The 18,765-nt window shown below is 37.3% G+C and overlaps 2 protein-coding genes across 4 annotated transcripts; both read left to right on the top strand.

Moving 5' to 3' along the window:
- The first annotated feature begins 1,004 nt into the window (after window positions 1-1,004).
- On the top strand, window positions 1,005-5,290 carry LOC149002980 (TMV resistance protein N-like). Its single transcript, XM_089137576.1, has 5 exons — window positions 1,005-1,739; window positions 1,889-3,074; window positions 3,186-3,512; window positions 3,609-4,244; window positions 4,360-5,290. The coding sequence occupies exons 1-5, from the start codon at window positions 1,240-1,242 to the stop codon at window positions 4,807-4,809; spliced, it is 3,099 nt and encodes a 1,032-aa protein (XP_088993702.1). The 5' UTR covers window positions 1,005-1,239; the 3' UTR covers window positions 4,810-5,290.
- A 5,194-nt stretch (window positions 5,291-10,484) lies between these two features.
- LOC149002979 (TMV resistance protein N-like) lies at window positions 10,485-15,060 on the top strand. 3 transcript variants are annotated; one of them, XM_089138340.1, is made up of 5 exons: window positions 10,485-11,137; window positions 11,299-12,469; window positions 12,577-12,903; window positions 13,000-14,340; window positions 14,753-15,060. In XM_089138340.1, the coding sequence occupies exons 1-4, from the start codon at window positions 10,638-10,640 to the stop codon at window positions 13,615-13,617; spliced, it is 2,616 nt and encodes an 871-aa protein (XP_088994466.1). In that variant the 5' UTR covers window positions 10,485-10,637; the 3' UTR covers window positions 13,618-14,340; window positions 14,753-15,060. The 3 variants fall into 3 exon arrangements, with proteins under 3 accessions (XP_088994466.1, XP_088994464.1, XP_088994465.1); XM_089138338.1 differs by having other exon boundaries at window positions 12,577-14,340; XM_089138339.1 differs by having other exon boundaries at window positions 12,577-15,060.
- Window positions 15,061-18,765: the final 3,705 nt, after the last annotated feature.

Here is an 18,765-nt window from a genome sequence, read left to right as displayed (position 1 = left end):
CTTCTACATGTGTTGCAACATCTCTTCACACTTGGTGGAACCCTTTTTTTTTTTTTTGGTTGCCAACCCCGGTTCCAAGGCTTTGTCCTGACTAATCCGGTGTTCGACCCGGGTTGCACACCTGGCTGTGGTGGGTGAGTCTCCCAGCGAGAATTTTTTGCATCCACAAGGTTTCGATACCGAAACCTTGCTTAAGTGGACCAAGTTGCTTACCACTTGAACCAACCCCTGTTGGTTGGAACCCTTTTACTCTTCAACATGTTGTTTATTGGTATTTTTCTCTTAAAGAATCACCAAGCAAACAATGATTGACGTGGCCCTAATTCTGAGTTCCAAACTCACCACTGTCAAAAACCACCGATATTTCTCCAATTGCAGTTCCTCTCACGATTTTCTCCAAGCAAAGTTTTTCAATCTCGAGTGGAATTAGTTACCAAAGATTAAAGAGAGAAGTTCAACAAGTAGAAGACTTGGAATGGGAAAAGAAGGGTCTAGTCAAAAGATGAAGTGAAGAAGGTGCAATAGAATTTTGATGCAAAAATTAGGGGTTCCTTTTTCTTGCTTTCATCGGAGACTATAGCTTGCTCATATCTTTTTCTTGATCACCAAGAAATCAATACGTCCATGTATACATGAACCTGTAAGAAAACTTACTGAAGTGAAAAATGGACCTGGAAGAAATTGAAGAAAACGGGTTAAAGACGGATTTCTTCACCATCTCCTAAATGTGAAATTTTTAAGAAGGAACAGAGTTTGAGGGTAGAATGAGAATTTCGTTAGTATTTTTAATCCATGTATTTGCTAACTAATAAGGGTAAAATCATCCCAAAAATTAACAGCCAAGAAAATGTCAGGAGCTTCAGCTAAAATTGATGGTCTGCATGTGAAAACTGACGAATTTGAATAATTGATCGTCCTTTTTTTACTTTTCTGACCCACCTTCTATCTTTTCACATTACATTTTCTCCTGCAATAGTGTCTTTTGTAGACTTTGGGCGTCAATTACAAAATTTTCTTTTGAATCGGATAATGGAGAAGCAAGTCAAGCAACTTCAACAATGCACGCTGATCACTTTCCCTTTCTCTTCTGAGCAACTTCCCTTCTGATCTTTTGCATATACAGCTTATGCAGAGTGGGTCTTGCCTTTGCATTGATCTCTTGAAATCTGTGTTTTCTACTTCTCTTTATCTTGGTAGCGGAAAGTCATCGTATTTTTCTGATCTTTTGCTGCATTGTCCATGGCGACCAGCGGAGCCTCCTCGTCCTCCTCTGGTAAGTGGAAGCATGATGTCTTCTTGAGTTTTTCTGGGGAGGACACTCGAACTAACTTCACCGATCACCTCTTTCACGCACTCGTCCGAGAAGGTATTCTGACCTTCAGAGACGAAGAAGAGCTGAACAGAGGAGAGGACATTTCTTCAGAACTGATGGCAGCCATCGAAGATTCTAAGGTTGCCATTATCGTCTTCTCTCAGAATTATGCTTCTTCCACCTGGTGCCTTGGTGAGTTGCTGAAGATCCTCGATTGCAAAAGAGACGGCCACATGTTAAAGGTTCTCCCTGTTTTCTACAAGATCGATCCTTCGGATGTCAGGAAACAGAGCAACACTTATTCTCAGGCATTTGAGAAACACGAAGAGCGTTTCCAGAATGAAATCGAGAAGGTGAAGAGGTGGAGGGATGCTCTCACAGAAGCTGCGAATTTGTCAGGGTGGGATCAACGAAAGTTTGCTGATGGGTAAGTCTTTCTTATTAATCAAATCCTTTGGTTAATTCATCCTGTTTTACAGTTGCAGCCTTTGAATCTCTTTTTGTTCTTTCTTTCTTACATTCTTTTGTTATTTGTGTTTTTATATATATGGCTTTTTCATCAACATGCATGATCAGGCATGAAGCGGAACTTATAAAGGACATTGTCGGAGCAGTGTTGGCAATAACAAACCCTACCGGAGGATGTTTGGATGTTGCAAAATTTCCAACTGGACTTCACTCCCACGTAGAGGCCATATGCGGTTTGCTCAATGAAGGCAGATCAGATGCCGTATGTGGTCCGCATGAAAAAAGAAGAAAGATTGAAGGTGGATCAGATGTTGTTCGCACCATAGGAATATATGGCCCCGGAGGAATTGGGAAGACAACCATCGCAAAGGCCGTTTTTAACATCATGTCTAGAAACTTTGATGGTAGTTGCTTTCTTGCTGATGTTAGAGAGGTTTCTAGTCAGCAACAGGGTTCTCTGCATCTGCAAAAACAGCTGCTCTCTAATATCCTGAAACGTGAAGGCATTGAGATTCACAATGAACACCGTGGAATCGATATGATCAATAATCGTCTACGCTGTAAAAGAGTTCTCATTGTTTTTGATGATGTGGTGAAGATAATACATTTGGATAAATTGGTCGGTAATTTTGATTGGTTTTGTCCAGGAACTCGAATCATCTTAACGACTCGAGATGAACATTTGCTGACTGAATTGGATGTGGATGAAAAATATAAATATAGAGTTGAGACAATGGATGAGAAGGAATCTCTTCGACTTTTATGCCGCCATGCCTTCAGACAAGGTGATCCCTTAGAAGGCTATGAGGAGCTCTCAGAGGAAGTGGTACGTTATGCAGGAGGCCTCCCATTAGCTCTCGTGACTTTGGGTTCTATTCTTTACAAAAGAAGTCAAGTTGAGTGGATGTGTCAGTTGAATAAACTAAAAGAGATACCCCATAGTGATGTCTCGGAAAAACTTAAAATAAGTTTTGATGCATTAGATAAGTTTGATCAAAGTGCATTCCTTGATATCTCGTGCTTTTTTGTTGGAGAGGACAAAGACAGGGTGAGTATGATTTTAGATGCTTGCTATCCAAGTGGAGAAGCTGTGATTAAAAATCTCAAAGAGAGGTCTTTGGTAACAGTTGAACATATGACACTTTATATGCCATTTCATATGCGACTTCAGATGCATGATCTAATTAGAGACATGGGTAGGGAAATTGTTTGTAATGAGTCTCTCAAGGATCCAGGAAAGCGTAGTAGAGTGTGGAAAATTGATGAAGTCATTGATACATTGAGAAATCTCACCGTAAGTACTATACTAGCACATAAATTTGCATCTCTTATCATAATACATGATTTCCTTTTCCTTTTTTCCTTTTTTTATTTATTTTATTTATTAATTTATCTCTTTTGTCAGGGAACAAGTACCGTTGAAGGCTTTCAATTGTTAGAAACCCCAAATGGCGTAGACCATGAGTATTTTGGCAAAGTGATTATCAAAGGTGTTTCTAAAATGCCAAATCTAAGATTTCTTCAAGTTAGCAGTTTTATGGTTGGTGCAAGAGGAAACGCTATAGATTGGGAAGAATCTTCCCATGAGGAAGTTATTTTGTTCAAAAACTTAGTTTGGCTCAATTGGTTTGCATTCCCTTTCAATTCTATACCAGATAATTTTCATCTGGGGAACCTAGTTATTCTTGAGATGCGGCGTAACTTTCTTAAACTAACTTGGGAGGGAACCAAGGTATGCCAAATTAATTTTACCGATTTGTGTTATATCTATTTGAGTGAATTTTATGACATGCAATTTGTGGAAACTATTTTTTGTCTTATCTTCCAGAATCTCACAATGTTGAAGGTCCTTGATCTTAGCGAATCTCGTTTCTTAACCCAAACGCCGGATTTCTCTGGACTCCAGAATCTTGAGAGACTTAATCTCGGGGGGTGTAAAAGCTTAGTCGAAATCCATGAATCTATTCATTGCCTAAAGAAACTTGTAGAATTGAGACTACAATGCTGCTTCAATTTAAAAAATCTTCCACATGGTATCAACAAATTGGAATCACTTGAAGTACTTGTTGTTTCTTCTTGTCGTCAACTTGGAAATTTGCCAAGGGAATTCAGGGAATTGAGCCGTTTAAAAGAGCTTGATCTGTCATATTGCAACTGGATAGATGATGGTATAGTTAGTGGTCTTGGGGAGCTTTCCTCGTTGGAGTCATTGAATCTGTGCTTCACCAAATTTAAGTGCCTTCCAATGCTTCCATCAAGTTTGTGTTCTCTTCATGTAAATTCCTGCTACCGCTTGGAAAGATTACCACACTTGTCAAACTTTAAGCAATTAAGGGAGCTAAACCTTGGACAAAGTCCAGCGGTGACTGAAATTGAGGGCTTACAAGGTTTGAGGTCTGCCACAATTATAAACTTACATGCTTGCATCAAATTGGAAACTTCTGTGAAGAAGAGAATCTTTCAGGTTTTCTCTTTTACTCAGACTGGGCTACTAGATTTAAAATTCTGAAACCACTTTTTCTGATGTTTTTAATTAATTATATAAAGAACATGGTAGTCTGATTTGGTTTCATGGACAGGATATATGTGAAGAATTTGGAGGCGATAAGATCTGTGACATCTTTCTTCCTGGGAATGAGATTCCCGATTGGTTTGCATTTCAAAATGATGATTGCCAGGTTATTGCTCAACCTCATAACATGGAGATGCAGCCACAACAAAAAGGGCTGATTATATGCACTACCTTTGAACCACTGTCTGGCATTGTCAGCTGCTCCAACTATCCAAAAGACCGTGTTGAAGTTTTCATTTCTTCAAGGAATTCTACATGGAAGCATGCCCAAAAAACACCCTATAATATATACGGACAAATGATTACTTGGGCGATCAAGATACCAAATAGTGTTTGGAAATCAATCGCTGCTCAATGTCAATATGAAGATGGGGATACACTAACTGTGTCAGCCTCCCGAATTAGTGCATATGGTATGAGAATCCCCGTAAAGCAAATTGGGTTCCATTTTTTCTAAATGTGATACAACAGGTGACTTTTTGGGAAGAGGAATGTTCCAAACCTTAAGCTGAAGAAATTTGGGAGACAAGACAGAGGAAACAGAGTTGTTCTTTGGGAGCACCACTGACAATATCATCAACTTCATGAACATCCTCATATTCTGATTTTACAGCTGTATAATTAAGCTATGGGTTGACCTAGTGTTCCAACTTAATACACTCTATAAATGCAACCTAATGTTCTCTCTTATTTAATTTAATGGTTCATATATATGCTTGCTATCAGTTTGTTCTTAATTAACTTCAAATTTTCTCCTCATTCTCAGATTACATTACCCTATGTCAGCCACTTTCAAACTTCCACTGTCTCTTAGATTCGCAAAAAAAAAGGTTTTATTGCCATAAGATTTGAAATTAACCAAATGAAATCTATTGAGTGCGTTATTCAATTTCAATTTAAAACGTGTAATTTTCTTTCATTTGTTTGTTTTCAGTCACTTAACCATGATTTAACTTTTCATCCACCCCCTCCGCCTCTTCCCAATTGTCTTTGTTTGTTAGAAGATAAATTAGTTGAAAAAAGAAAACCCATATTTGTAAATCGATATGCAATCAGAATCCATCTGACATATATGAATCAAATATATCAATCCTCAAACTGGTGGAATAAAAGTCAGAAACAAAAAACATGTAGGGTCTTTAATGTTATTCTCATATAGGGGTTTCTCCTATACACTCACACTCACATGAGTATGCATGGGGGCAAGGGGACACGATTAGTTGTGGGGTAGAGGATCTGAACTCACATGAGATCTTTGGTCTCCTTTCAGTCCTTTATTGGTGTCCTAAGGATCTGCGGTGCAAAAATTAGCAGATGAGAACAACGCCTTGGCTTGGTCCAATAGGAGGGGAGGGGAAAGGAAGGGCCTCCATAGGGACACAGCTACAGTTTTTCATCTTTGGTGGGATAGTGTTGAAGAATGTTTAAAATTTGCATGTATTATTTTAGTATAATTATATATTTATTTATTCTTTTTCCCTTCTATGCTTTTTGTCATTGGATTTTAGTCCCACGTTGAATAGTGATGAGCCCATCATTTGGTTTATATATAGAAAGCTCATATATATATTATTTACCTTTTGTGGTTAAAGACCGCACTGATGCAATATAGAGCGAATCCAACTTGAACCCTAGTACTGAGCCATGGATATATAGCTTATATATCAATAAATATTAATATATTTATATATGAATTGGGACTTGGACCTTAAGACTCCGGACTTGATCCAAAAAGTCCATTCTTGCTAGGTTAAAAGGTGGAGATGCCATTAGAGAGGTATCCCCACAAAGGGAGGCAACCTTACATTTTCATGCATAGCTTTTGATGTTCTATATAAACCAAGAATCAAGCTCCTTTTTGAATAATTAATTTCCCTCTCTGTCTCTTGCTATTGTGTTTCTATCTAACACAAATCACATCTTGAAGGCTCTTGAAGTAGCCTTTCTAGGGTGCAACCTTAAAGGTTGGGGTTAACTGATCCTGGAGGTGAAGATACACATGAAACTTGTGTTGCACAAGTTAGGACGTCTAAATACGTTAAAAAAAAATACCATTGATATGTTTCAGCTCCATCAAGTTTGTCATTACAGCAATCCTACAAGTGATTGTGCAAAGTTTTCTTCAACAAGTTCTCAACAGAGACGAACCAAAGAAAATAGATAGTTTAAGTCTCGATCTTTTGGGAAAATATGAATGTGGTCTCTTTTGGAGATAAGGGTTGTATTTATTGGGGACTACCCCTCTATTCCTTGATAAATATGCGATGTAATAGAAATGAATCTAGATGTATCTCATCCAACTGACTGCGCCTTCATCAGCTTGAAATTGTAACAGATTCCTTGGATCAGAAAACAACCTACAAATCCAGCAACAAATTGTTGATCTTATATATGGTTAGTTTGAGGCATCCAACCCAATGAGCATTGATTGTCCAACCAGACATTTGGTCTGTTAATCATCAAACAGGTAACATGGATGGCAGAGGAAGAAAATCCTCTACACCTCCAGCCATGGTAAATGTCAGAACTCTGCCTCAGGAACGGGAAAATGTTAGACTAACCCAAAGCAAAGTCTTCCTCGCTGATGTCCACGAAGTCCTTCTCCTTGTAGGATTTCAAGTTTTGGATTGCAACCTCATCAATGGGATCAATTATTCAATTTTTCAGTAGAAGACATTGCTCTGCTCTCTGTTCTCGCTCATGGATATATCCAAGATAATATCAAAAGCTTTCCTGATTAGTTGCTTCCTCATCAACAGTAGAAGACAAAAGACTAATTGATTTTCCTTTTTTTAGAATTTGATTTCTTTTCTCAGCCCAGATTCCACCACACTACCAATGAGTCCCACCTTCTATCCTTTCACATTCCTTTTTCTCCTGCAATTAATTATATTGTCTTTTGTCGACTTTGAGTCGATTACGAAAATTTTAATTTGAATCGGATAATGGAGAAGCAACTTCATCACTTTCCCTTTCCTTTTGATCTTTTGCAAATATAGCTTCTACACAGTGGATCTTATTTAGTGAAACCATCTACTTAAAATATACGAAAGTTAGGCAAGCTCATTGAGTTCTTGTTTTAGACACATTTTTTTCCCTTTCTGTTCTCTCCACTTTAATTTCTCTCTCTGTTCTCTTTTTTCTGTTTCAACGCACATTTGCTCTCTCTCACTCTTTTATTTCTTTTCTTTCTTTTCTTTCGCTTCTCTTTCTTATCTTATCAAGATTAAATATATAAAATAATAATATGAGGAAATCTACTTAGGACTGAGGTAGGATGGGAGAGAACATGCGTCACCTCCTCTCTCTCTCCACGTGTCAATATTATATAAAATAATATTAAATAATTAGTGGACCTATCTTATGGGCTTGCGTACCCACACAAAGATGCGAATATTACTAGCTTCGAGTTCAGCAAATTGCGCTGCGCTCTTTATTATCTTGCCATCAGTTCAGTCTAACTCTGCCGTATAAGAGATCAATGGATGGAAATGTACATAGGCTCAATTATAGATAGGAGTTCCAATATTATTAATTTAAAAATTCTAAGAAATTTAGAATATATTGATATAATATAAAAATAATAATATAATGAAATATAGGACATTATACGTTATGCATAAGAAATTATTCCTAACAACATATAATTTAATACTTCTCTGGCTCTTGACTTGAAGCAACTACAGGACATATTGGATGATCCGCTAGAAATCTAGGAATCAAATCAGTTGTGATGAAAGTGAAAAAATCTAACTTTTTTCAAGAAAAAGAAAATAGTGACTTTGAGCTGGAGAGAACCCTGTTCTTCTCTGCAATTTTGGGAAGAAAAAAAAGAACGCAACAGATGAAATTATTAAGATTCTGGAAATTCGGGTAGAAATTGGATGCAAAAATTAGGATTTTCCTTTTGTTGATTGCTTCCATCCATGGCCTTTCATGCACGTACACCATTCAATTAATCTTCATAACAGAGAAACCAAAAAGTCTATGGATACAGGAATTTGAAAGAAAAAATGACCATTGTAAAAAAAATGGAGTTCGAAGAAATTGAAGAAAACGGGTAAGACGAATCTTCACCATCTCCTAAATGTTAAAATTTTAAGAAGCAATAATAGGGTTTGATGGTAGAATAGGAATTTCATTACTACTTTTAATCTATTTAGTAAGTAAGGGTAAAATGATCATTTTGTCTCAAGAATTTAAATACTAAACTCCTTATGACTCGATTTGTCAGTTTTAAATTTTTAATCGTTCTGTTTTTTTGCAGAACCTTTTTCTTTTTCGCTACCACCACACTAGCAATGAGTCTCAGACTCTCACCTTCTACCTTTCACATGGCGTTCTCCGGCAATTAAACCGTCTTTCTTGACCTTGGGAATCAATACGAATTTCTTATTTGAATCAGATATGCCTGGAGAATCAATTTAGTAATGCATCGCTGAGCGCTTTCCCTTTCCCTTCTCCTTTAAGTATCCATGCACATAATGACACAAAAGTATGCTTCAATGTATTTGTCATTTTGTCTGTGCAGAAGTTCTCAATTATAGGTACGTAATATTTGTTTTGTATCAGATGATATTGTTTTCTAAAAATGAGCAGTTCATGTTTTGTAGTTACAATAAGAAAGTAGTCCTGATCATCACTTGATTGTAACTGCTGATACTATTAACTGCTAGTACTTAGTTGAAGTGCTTGTTTATAATGGCATTGGATTTTTATTATTTAATCTCTTGGGTGGTGCAATGCTGCTCTCAATTACTCTAGAGCTTCTATTTCTGGGTAGAGGATTGTGCTCCCTCACTCCCTTCAACAACTCATATAGGAGGAAGCCCACTTGAGCATTGACAAGGCAAACTAAATGTAGACTCCCCTTCCTAAATATGTGGTGAAAAAGTATGAGAAGAACAAAATCTTCGACTTGCAAGTAGAGCATATTAGCTCGCTCGCAACCTAGTGAAGAGCCGAATTTGCAGGAACCCATAATCGGGGTCGTGGTTTATATGGAAGGGCATGTCTTCTATACTTGCTCCATATTATTTTGTTTCCATTATTATTATTATTTTAATTTGTAAACTAGTGTAGTAACATTTGCATGGTTTTGGGCACAAAAAAAGCATCTATTGTCCAAGGGTTTGATTCATATTGTTTATCTGCATTCAACTATAATTATGACAAAATATACAATTAGACCAAAAAGTGTAAGCTGCTCTCTCTTTTTTTTCTTTTTTTTCTTTTTTCAATTGATTACCAGAAAGCTAGATTATTTGGTTATTTGAGTTTGAATTTATCCGATAACTTATACATTAAAAATTAGAGGAAATTTTTCAGCGCCACCCCTTGAATTAACCCCAACAGCTGTGTTATCCAATTTATCAATCCACTAAATCAACCACTCTTTGTTTTGAAACCATGGCCTCCACTAAATCACTTTTCACTCACACCTTTTTCAATTGTAGTTCCTTAGCCCTTTCGAATAAGCCTTCTAAGGTCGCATAAACTTTCATGTCATAGTTTATACATAGTACCAAGAATACTCAAAATGAATCCACCACTCATGTGATGCTGAAGCAACTCCAGAACGTGTTTGGTGCTCCGCCAGAAATCAGGAGTGAAGTCGGGTGTAATGGAAGTGAAAGGATCCATCTTTTTAACAAAAATAAAATATACAGTGATCTTGGGCTTCGGAGCACCTGATTTGATTTTGCAAATCAAGAAAACACAATATATGAAATTATTAACATACTTATCAAAGCTTATCATCTCTTCCTCACTCTGAGAAGAAAGGAACCGAAGCACTGGAGCAAGACCGTCACGGTTTTCACGATCTTCATTGGGTTCTTTCCAAAGTTCTCCCAAAACTTTTCATAGTCGTAAAGTAAAACAAATAAAAATAAATAGATAGATAAAAAGATAAAATAAAAAACAGAAAGAAATGAAAAACTGATTCCTTTTAGATATTAGAAGATGCTCTCTGTGGAATCTTTTTTGGCTTTTTCTGACCCCAGATTCCACCACACTAGCAATGAATCCCACCTTCTATCTTTTCACATTGCTTTTTCTCCTGCAATTATGGTGTCGATTACAAAATCTCCCATTTAATCGGTAATGGAGAAGCAACTTCAATAATGAACTGATCACTTTCCCTTTCCCTTTTCCCTTCTGATGTTTTGCATTTACAACTTCTGCACGGTGGGTCTTGCCTTGCTTGAAATCTGTGTTTTCTTCTTCTCTTTGTCTTGGTTGCAGAAAGTCATCGTATTTTTCTGACCTTCTGCTGCATTTTCCATGGCGACCAGCAGAGCCTCCTCGTCTTCCTCTGGTAAGTGGAAGTATGATGTCTTCTTGAGTTTTTGTGGGGAGGACACTCGCACTAGCTTCACCGATCATCTCTTTAACGCACTGGTGCGAGAAGGTATTCAGACTTTCAGAGACAACGAAGAGCTAAACAGGGGAGAGGATATCTCTTCAGGACTGGTGGCTGCCATCGAAGATTCTAGGGTTGCCATTATCGTCTTCTCTCAGAACTATGCTTCTTCCACCTGGTGCCTTGGTGAGTTGGTGAAGATACTCGATTGTAGAAATGGTGGCCAAACAGAAAGGGTATTCCCTGTTTTTTACAAGATCGATCCATCGGATGTCAGGAAACAGAGAAAGAGTTATTCTAAGGCATTTAAGACACACGAAAAACGTTTCGAGAAGGAGAAGGAGAAGGTGAAGAGGTGGAGGGGTGCTCTCGCAGAAGCTGCAAATTTGTCAGGGTGGGATCAACGAAAGGTTGCTGATGGGTAAGTAGTCTTTCTTATTAATCAAATCCTTTTGGTTAATTCGTCCTGTTTTACAGTTGCAGCCTTCTGATGTAGTAATCTCTTTTTGTTCTTTCTTTCTTACATACTTTTGGTCTTTGTATTTTTATATATATGGTCTTTTCATCAACATGCATGATCAGGCATGAAGCGGAACTTATAAAGGACATTGTCGAAACAGTGTTGGCAATAACAAACCCTACCGAAGGATGTTTGGATGTTGCAAAATTTCCAACTGGACTTCACTCCCACGTAGATGCCATATGTGATTTGTTGAATGAAGGCAGTTCAAACGCCGTATGTGGTTCGCATAAAAAAAGAAGAAAGAATGAAGGTGGATCAGATGTAGATGTTGTTCGCATCATAGGAATATATGGCCCCGGAGGAATTGGGAAGACAACCATAGCAAAGGCCGTTTTTAATATTATGTCTAGAAACTTTGATGGAAGTTGCTTTCTTGCTGATGTTAGAGAGGTTTCTAGTCAGCAACAGGGTTCTCTGCATCTGCAAAAACAGCTTCTCTCTAACATCTTGAAACGTGAAGGCATAGAGATTCACGATGTACACCAAGGAATCACTATGATCTATGGTCGTATACGCTATAAAAGAGTTCTCATTGTTTTTGATGATGTGGTGAAGATGATACATTTGGATAAATTGGTCGGTAATTTTGATTGGTTTTGTCCAGGAAGTCGAATCATCTTGACGACTCGAGATGAACATTTGCTGACTGAATTAGATGTGGATGAAAAATATAAATATAGAGTTGAGACAATGGATGTGAAGGAATCTCTTCAACTTTTATGCCGCCATGCCTTTAGGCAAGGTGGTCCCTTAGAAGGCTATGAGGAGCTCTCAAAGGAAGTGGTACATTATGCAGGAGGCCTCCCTTTAGCTCTTGTGACTTTGGGTTCTCTTCTGTACAAAAGAAGTCCAATTGAGTGGAAGTGTCAGTTGAAGAAACTGAAAGAGATACCCCTTAGTGATGTCTTGGAAAAACTTAAAATTAGTTATGATGCATTAGATAAGTTTGATCAAAGTGCATTCCTTGATATCTCATGCTTTTTTGTTGGAAAGGACAAAGACTGGGTGAGTATGATTTTAGATGCTTGCTATCCAAGTGGAGAAGCTGTGGTTAAAAATCTCAAAGAGAGGTGTCTGGTCACAATTGATGAATATAACAGACTTCATATGCATGATCTAATTAGAGACATGGGTAGGGAAATTGTTTGTAATGAGTCTCCCAAGAATCCGGGAGAGCGTAGTAGAGTGTGGAAAAATGATGAAGTCATTGATACATTGAGAAATCTCACCGTAAGTACTATACTAGCACATACATTTGCATCTCTTATCATAATACATGATTTCCTTTTCCTTTTATTTATTTATTTATTTATTTATTAATTTATCTCTTTTGCCAGGGAACAAGTACCGTTGAAGGCTTTCAATTGTTACATACCCCAGATGGAGAAGAGCATGAGTATTTTGGCAAAGTGATTATCAAAGGTGTTTCTAAAATGCCAAATCTAAGATTTCTTCAAGTTAGCAGTGGTTCGGTTGATGCAAGAGGAAACACTATAGATTGGGAACAATCTTGTCAAGAGGAAGTGATTTTATTCAAAAACTTAGTTTGCCTCAAATGGTTTGGGTTCCCTTTCAAAACTATACCAGATAATTTCCATCTGGGGAACCTAGTTATTCTTGAGATGCGGTGTAGCGTTCTTGAACTAACTTGGAAGGGAACCAAGGTACGCCAAATTAATTTTGCTGATTTGTGTTATATCTATTTGAGTGAGTTTTATGATATGCAATTTGTGGAAACTACTTTTTGTCTTATCTTCCAGAATCTCACAACGTTGAAGGTCCTCGATCTTAGCCATTCTCATTTCTTAACACAAACGCCGGATTTCTCTGGACTCCCAAATCTTGAGAGATTGAATCTCGAGGGGTGTTCATGCTTGGTCGAAATCCATGAATCTATTCATTGTCTAAAGAAACTTGAAGAATTGAAACTAATAGGCTGCAACAGTTTAAGAAATCTTCCACGCCATATCAACAAATTGGAATCGCTTCAAGTACTTGATGTTTGTTCTTGTTGTCAGCTTGAAAATTTGCCGAAGGGATTCAAGGAATTGAAACGTTTAAAAAAGCTTGATCTGTCAAGTTGCAACTGGATAGATGATGGTATAGCTAGTGGTCTTGGGGAGCTTTCCTCTTTGGAGTCATTGATTCTAAACTACACCGAATTTAAGTGCCTTCCAATGCTTCCGTCAAGTTTGTGTTCTCTTCATGTATCTTTCTGCTCCTGCTTGGAAAGATTACCATACCTGTCAAACTTGAAGCAATTAAGGGAGCTAGACCTTTTTGATACTCCAGAGGTGACTGAAATTGAGGGCTTAGGGGGTTTGAAATCTGCAACAATTATAAACTTATCTGCTTGCATCAAATTGGAAACTTCGTGAAGAAGAGAATCTTTCAGGTTTTCTCTTTTACTCAGACTAGGCTACTAGATTTAAAATTGTGAAACCACTTTCCTAATGTTTTTAATTATATAAAGAACATGGTAGTCTGATTTGGTTTCATGGACAGGATATATGTAAAGAATTTGGAGGCGATAAGATCTGTGACATCTTTCTTCCTGGGAATGAGATTCCCGATTGGTTTGCCTTTCAAAATGATGATTGCCAGGTTATTGCTCAACTTCATAACATGGAGATGCAGCCACAACCAAAAGGGCTCATTATATGCACTACCTTTGAACTAGGCCAGGGTAACTTTTCACATCGCACCAACGTCCGTCATGCAGTCCATGTTGAAGTTGTCAATAATTCAAAGAATTCTACATGGAAGCATGCCCAAGTAACTTGGTTTCATGAAAGGGGAACAATGATTACTTGGATGATCAAGATACCAAATACTGTTTGGAAATCAATCGCTGCTCAATGTCAATATGAATATGGGGATACAGTGACTATTTCAGCCTACCGAATTGATTATGAAGATGTAAGACATCCTGTGGACCAAATTGGGTTTCATTTTTTCTAAACGTGATATAGCAGGTGACTTTTTGGGAAGAGGAATGTTCCAAAATCTTAAGCTAAAGAAATTTGGGTTCCATTTCTCCTGTGCCCACCTCACACAACATGAGTGTTTGTCGGAGGAGGAAGATTCAAAAGCATCGCTTAGTAAGTATTTTTATATTTTGGATAATGTCTTGGATCATTTGGTGAATCCATTTTGTTTAGTTTTCATATAATAAACTTAAAGAATAAATATTTTATTTTTGAAATTAACTAAATGACATCTATTAATTCAGTGCATTATTCCATTTGGAACATGTAATTTTCTTTTGTTTTCAGTCACTTAACCATGATTTAACTTTTCATCCACCTCTCTGCCTTTTCCCAATTGTTGTTGTTTGTTAGAAGATAAAATTAGTTGGAAAAGAAAACCCATATTTGTAAATAGACATGCGATCAGGATCCACCCGACATATATAAAATGTAAGAGGGGTTGTTTTCCAGGTGCAGACAATGTTTTATGAAGTTGTTTTAAAAACTGTCAACAATGGATTGTTGAATATCTGTATAATTGTAGGGACAAAGATTGCATGACATATGGATTTGGAAGTTTTGCTGCTGCATGCCTTTGTCGCCACACCATCTAACCACCGATCTACTGTCGAGGCACTTGCCCATTCAGTGATGGAACCTCTCTGCACGTGTGTCTCTCTGCCCTTGTAGCGTGTCATGGTGGATGCGTCTTTGGTAACTAGCTTCACCGAGCCATGCCTTAGCGTAGAAGACCTTGTCTATTGCATGTATAACAGTTTGATCAATTTCTCACATTGATTTTAGATTTTAGTTCGAACCTTGTGTTTGCATGCAATTTTCTTTTTGTAATTTTTTTTTGGTGTAATTTCTGTATTTTTTTTGAGTGTTTTTTCTATAATCCATTGCAGTTGCTATGAATGAAGTTAAAATAAAAAATAAAAAAATAAAAAGTCTCCTTTGATTCACCACAATTGTGAGGCAGAATATCAGTGGGTTATAATATGAATCGGCATCATGAACTAATGATGCTACCACGCCGCATCAGTTTGGCATCATGTTGATGCTGATCTAGTCTTATGGGAAACTGAAAACAGCACATATTTCTTTACATAAAACAGCCATTGAAGTATTTTTTGTGCTTTTTTCTAATTGCTAATTCTCTGTGTTTATGCTGGTGGGTAGACCTTTCTTTTTCCTTTATTATCTGCATAGCCATTTGATATGTAATATATTTGTGCATATCCTGAATCATCAGAAACAGCACGTTTTGTGGTGCAATTGAGTAGACCTTCTTGATAAATGAGGCCTAGTTCTTCTTTTAATTGCTCTCACAAAGAAACTAAGAAAAAAAAAACAAGCTCCAGACGTCCAGGCTTTATTAGTGTTCTTTCAGTTTTTTTGGTAATGAAACTTTATTGAGAAAGCAAGCAAACAAATTCATGGAACAGGACTGCAACCACTGAATGGAAAAGGACCAAGATGTCAAGCATGCCAATGACACCGCCCTCCAAGCCAAGGAATCCACAACAACATTACTCCATAAGGTCATCAATACATAAAGTATGTGAAGATCCAGCATATCGGTTCTCTGAAAAACCAATCAAAGCTTGATTTTTCATTTGGATTAGCATCCCACTGCATATAATCTGCTCTTGGGAAATAAGGCATAGGGATCTCTAGAATCGCCTTTCCCTCCTCCACAGTGAACAATTCCCATAAAATATATATCTTTAATTGAAGCATGCAAAGAGTGGTCATTCAAATCATAAATAAACTCTACCTTAAAACCAGGGGTTCACATCCTTTACAATTCTCACCCCCTTCAATTCCCTGTAATTCTTATATAGGATTGTGACATGTGACAGTTAATTATCCAAGGGTTAGGATTAAAACCCAATTAGGAACTGAACCTAATAAATCGCTAAATTTTCTCCCAAATTTGCCTCTCCTTTTTTCCTTGCACCAGCAAAACATTAGTAAGGATAATGTGATGCTTCAGTTGTCAGCAACATATCCAAAGCTCGTTCTATTGGGAGAGAAGCCAGCAGCATCATGCCACCTCATTCCTGATCCAGGAAAATGTAAATCTTTTGGCTGACTCTCGAAAATAAAACAAAAATCGAGGATAATAGAAAACTCTCAGTCAAGCCACTGGAAACCAGAGCAGTATCATAAAGAAGATCAATAGTTCTCAATGCATCTTGTTCATCTGGGCAATTCGTTCTTGCAGCCTACATCACATACACAAATTTCAAAGAACATCATTCAAAGACCACAAAGCCATCAAAATTGGGCATGGCAATTGAAGATTTGTCAGCTCATCCTACATTCAAGTTCCTGATGATTGGGTGCTCTGGGTTGATCTCAAAGACCCTCCTTCCTCTCATATAATCCAAGCTAGATGTATCTCCAACTGATTGCGCCTTAATCAGCCTGAAAATTGTAACAGATTCCTTGGATCAGAAAACAACCTACAAATCCAGTAACAAATTGTTGATCTTTTGTTGGGGACTGTCACCTCTCCATGTTGGCTGACCAACCAAACTTCCCAGACACAAGGACACAAGTCACACAAGGTGAGGTGCTCAGACGGCTGGAAATCTGGACACTAGCAACTTTATCTCCCAAACGTTTCTTTCTCCAATCACAAGTTGCGCTAAACTCCTGCTTCAATGCCTTTTCCTTTTCCTCATTCTTGTCACCTGCCCAAGCATTTCCCAAGGGGACGAGGATGTTTAAGAGCAAAATTTATATGAAAGTAGACCACCAGATTCCTCATTAACACACAGACAGTGAGCCAGGATTCAACTTCTAAAATAATATCCTGAGAAAGTCCCAACTCCTGACATCTAAAACAATACTTGAAATCTCTGGATTCATGAATGCAAGATTTATACCCCTTTGTGTTGTAAATATGTTTAAAACTTATTTTATATAAATATTTGTTTTTAATTGTGTCTTTTATCTATGGTTTTATTTAGTTCCACATCGGGTTGAGAGGATCTGAATATATGGTTTATATATAGTATGGGCACATGTATTATTAATTTGCCTGAATCCTATTGTGACCCTGCCATGATTATATAGATATTATATATCTATATGACTTGGGACCTGGGACTTGGGTCGTGGGCTTTGATCCGGAAAGCCCATTTTGTCATGGGCCCTAGTCTGGAGAGCCCAATGCTGGGTGAATACGTGGAATGCCATGAGAAGCACTCTCCTGCAGGGAGGTCAGCTGGACAGGTACCTTCATGAAGGGAGTTGAGTTGAAAGGTACACCCACAACCTTTGGGGCTTTATATAAACTCAGTTTCATGTTCATTATGAACATAGAATTTCTCCTCCTCTTTCTTTCTCTCTCTTCTTGTTGTTGTTCTGCTAGCAGTGAACATTACTTGATACACCTTAAGTAACCTTTCTGGGGTGCAACCTTAAAGGTTAGGCTGACTATTCTTGCGGTGAAGACACTGTAGAACCCGTGTTGCACAAATCAGGGTGTCTAAATACCTTAAAGAAAGTACCTCTGGTACGTTTCAGCTCATTTGACAGTTGTGAGAACAATCGTTCAAGTATATTTGCAGATTCCTCAACAGCGTAACAACACTTTGGTTGTCAAAATCTCTAGATTCATGAAATCTATCGATTCATTATTTTAGGGCCTGTTTGGTTATGCGAATCTAGAGATTTGAAATCTCTGAATTCACAAATGGGAATTTCTTGGTTGTGTGAATCTCTAGATTCATAAAATCTAGAGATTCCTTTTTACCTAAAACGTGAATCGAGTTATGGGTTGGGTGAATCCGGAGATTTCTCCATACTATCAAAGCATTAGTTTGAACCTATTCAATAAATATTTTTTAGGATAATCTGATTTCTTCCAAAATTCAACTAACCACCTTTTCCCTGCCTTGTTTGGTCTTGTTGTCTCTTTTCTCCGCTCGTCCCGCCTTCACTAAAAACGTGAATCTGTAGATTTATGGGTATAGGGTGAAATCCAAAGATTTCAACCTTAGTATAAAAACGCTAAACATTTACGCATTTAGTTAATTTTATAAATTACGACTCCATAGATTTTAAATCTATAGATATTTGAAATCTTCATACTCATGTAATCAAACAGACCCACTATTTTTTGTTAAAGCAAGGTTAGGAATAAATAAGCAAATAAACCAACAAGAGTCATTCACCATTAGATTCCCTAATGTTTGGTTATATGAGTCTGGAGATTTCAAATATCTAGAAATTTCAAATCTATGATTTCAAATCTGTGGAGTCATAATTTATGAAATTAATTGTTTGGTTAACCGAATATGTGGAATGACATATGTGGATTCATTTGTGATTTTTGTAAATGCGCAAATGTTTAGCATTTTTGTAATAGAGACGAAATCTCTGGATTTCACCCCATATCCATAAATCTACATATTCACATTTTTAGTGTAAAAAGATGAATCTCTAGATTTCATGATTCTAGATATTTTCACAACCAAACAGGTATAAATCTCGCATTCATGAATCCAAAGATTTGGGCAAAATCTCTCCGAAATATTGGTG

This window comes from Hakea prostrata, chromosome 10 (genome assembly GCF_041222555.1).
Source record: "Hakea prostrata isolate BN-2017 chromosome 10, UWA_Hpros_2, whole genome shotgun sequence".
NCBI lineage: Eukaryota > Viridiplantae > Streptophyta > Magnoliopsida > Proteales > Proteaceae > Hakea > Hakea prostrata.
This window is presented reverse-complemented; position numbering and strand designations above follow the sequence as displayed.

Excerpts from the sequence above, each read along its gene's own strand:
- LOC149002980 (XM_089137576.1), top strand. The coding sequence starts at position 1,240 with ATGGCGACCAGCGGAGCCTCCTCGTCCTCCTCTGGTAAGTGGAAGCAT. Across the intron at positions 1,740-1,888 it reads CAACGAAAGTTTGCTGATGG|GCATGAAGCGGAACTTATAA; the intron begins GTAAGTCTTTCT and ends ATGCATGATCAG. Across the intron at positions 3,075-3,185 it reads ATACATTGAGAAATCTCACC|GGAACAAGTACCGTTGAAGG; the intron begins GTAAGTACTATA and ends CTCTTTTGTCAG.
- LOC149002979 (XM_089138338.1), top strand. The coding sequence starts at position 10,638 with ATGGCGACCAGCAGAGCCTCCTCGTCTTCCTCTGGTAAGTGGAAGTAT. Across the intron at positions 11,138-11,298 it reads CAACGAAAGGTTGCTGATGG|GCATGAAGCGGAACTTATAA; the intron begins GTAAGTAGTCTT and ends ATGCATGATCAG. Across the intron at positions 12,470-12,576 it reads ATACATTGAGAAATCTCACC|GGAACAAGTACCGTTGAAGG; the intron begins GTAAGTACTATA and ends CTCTTTTGCCAG.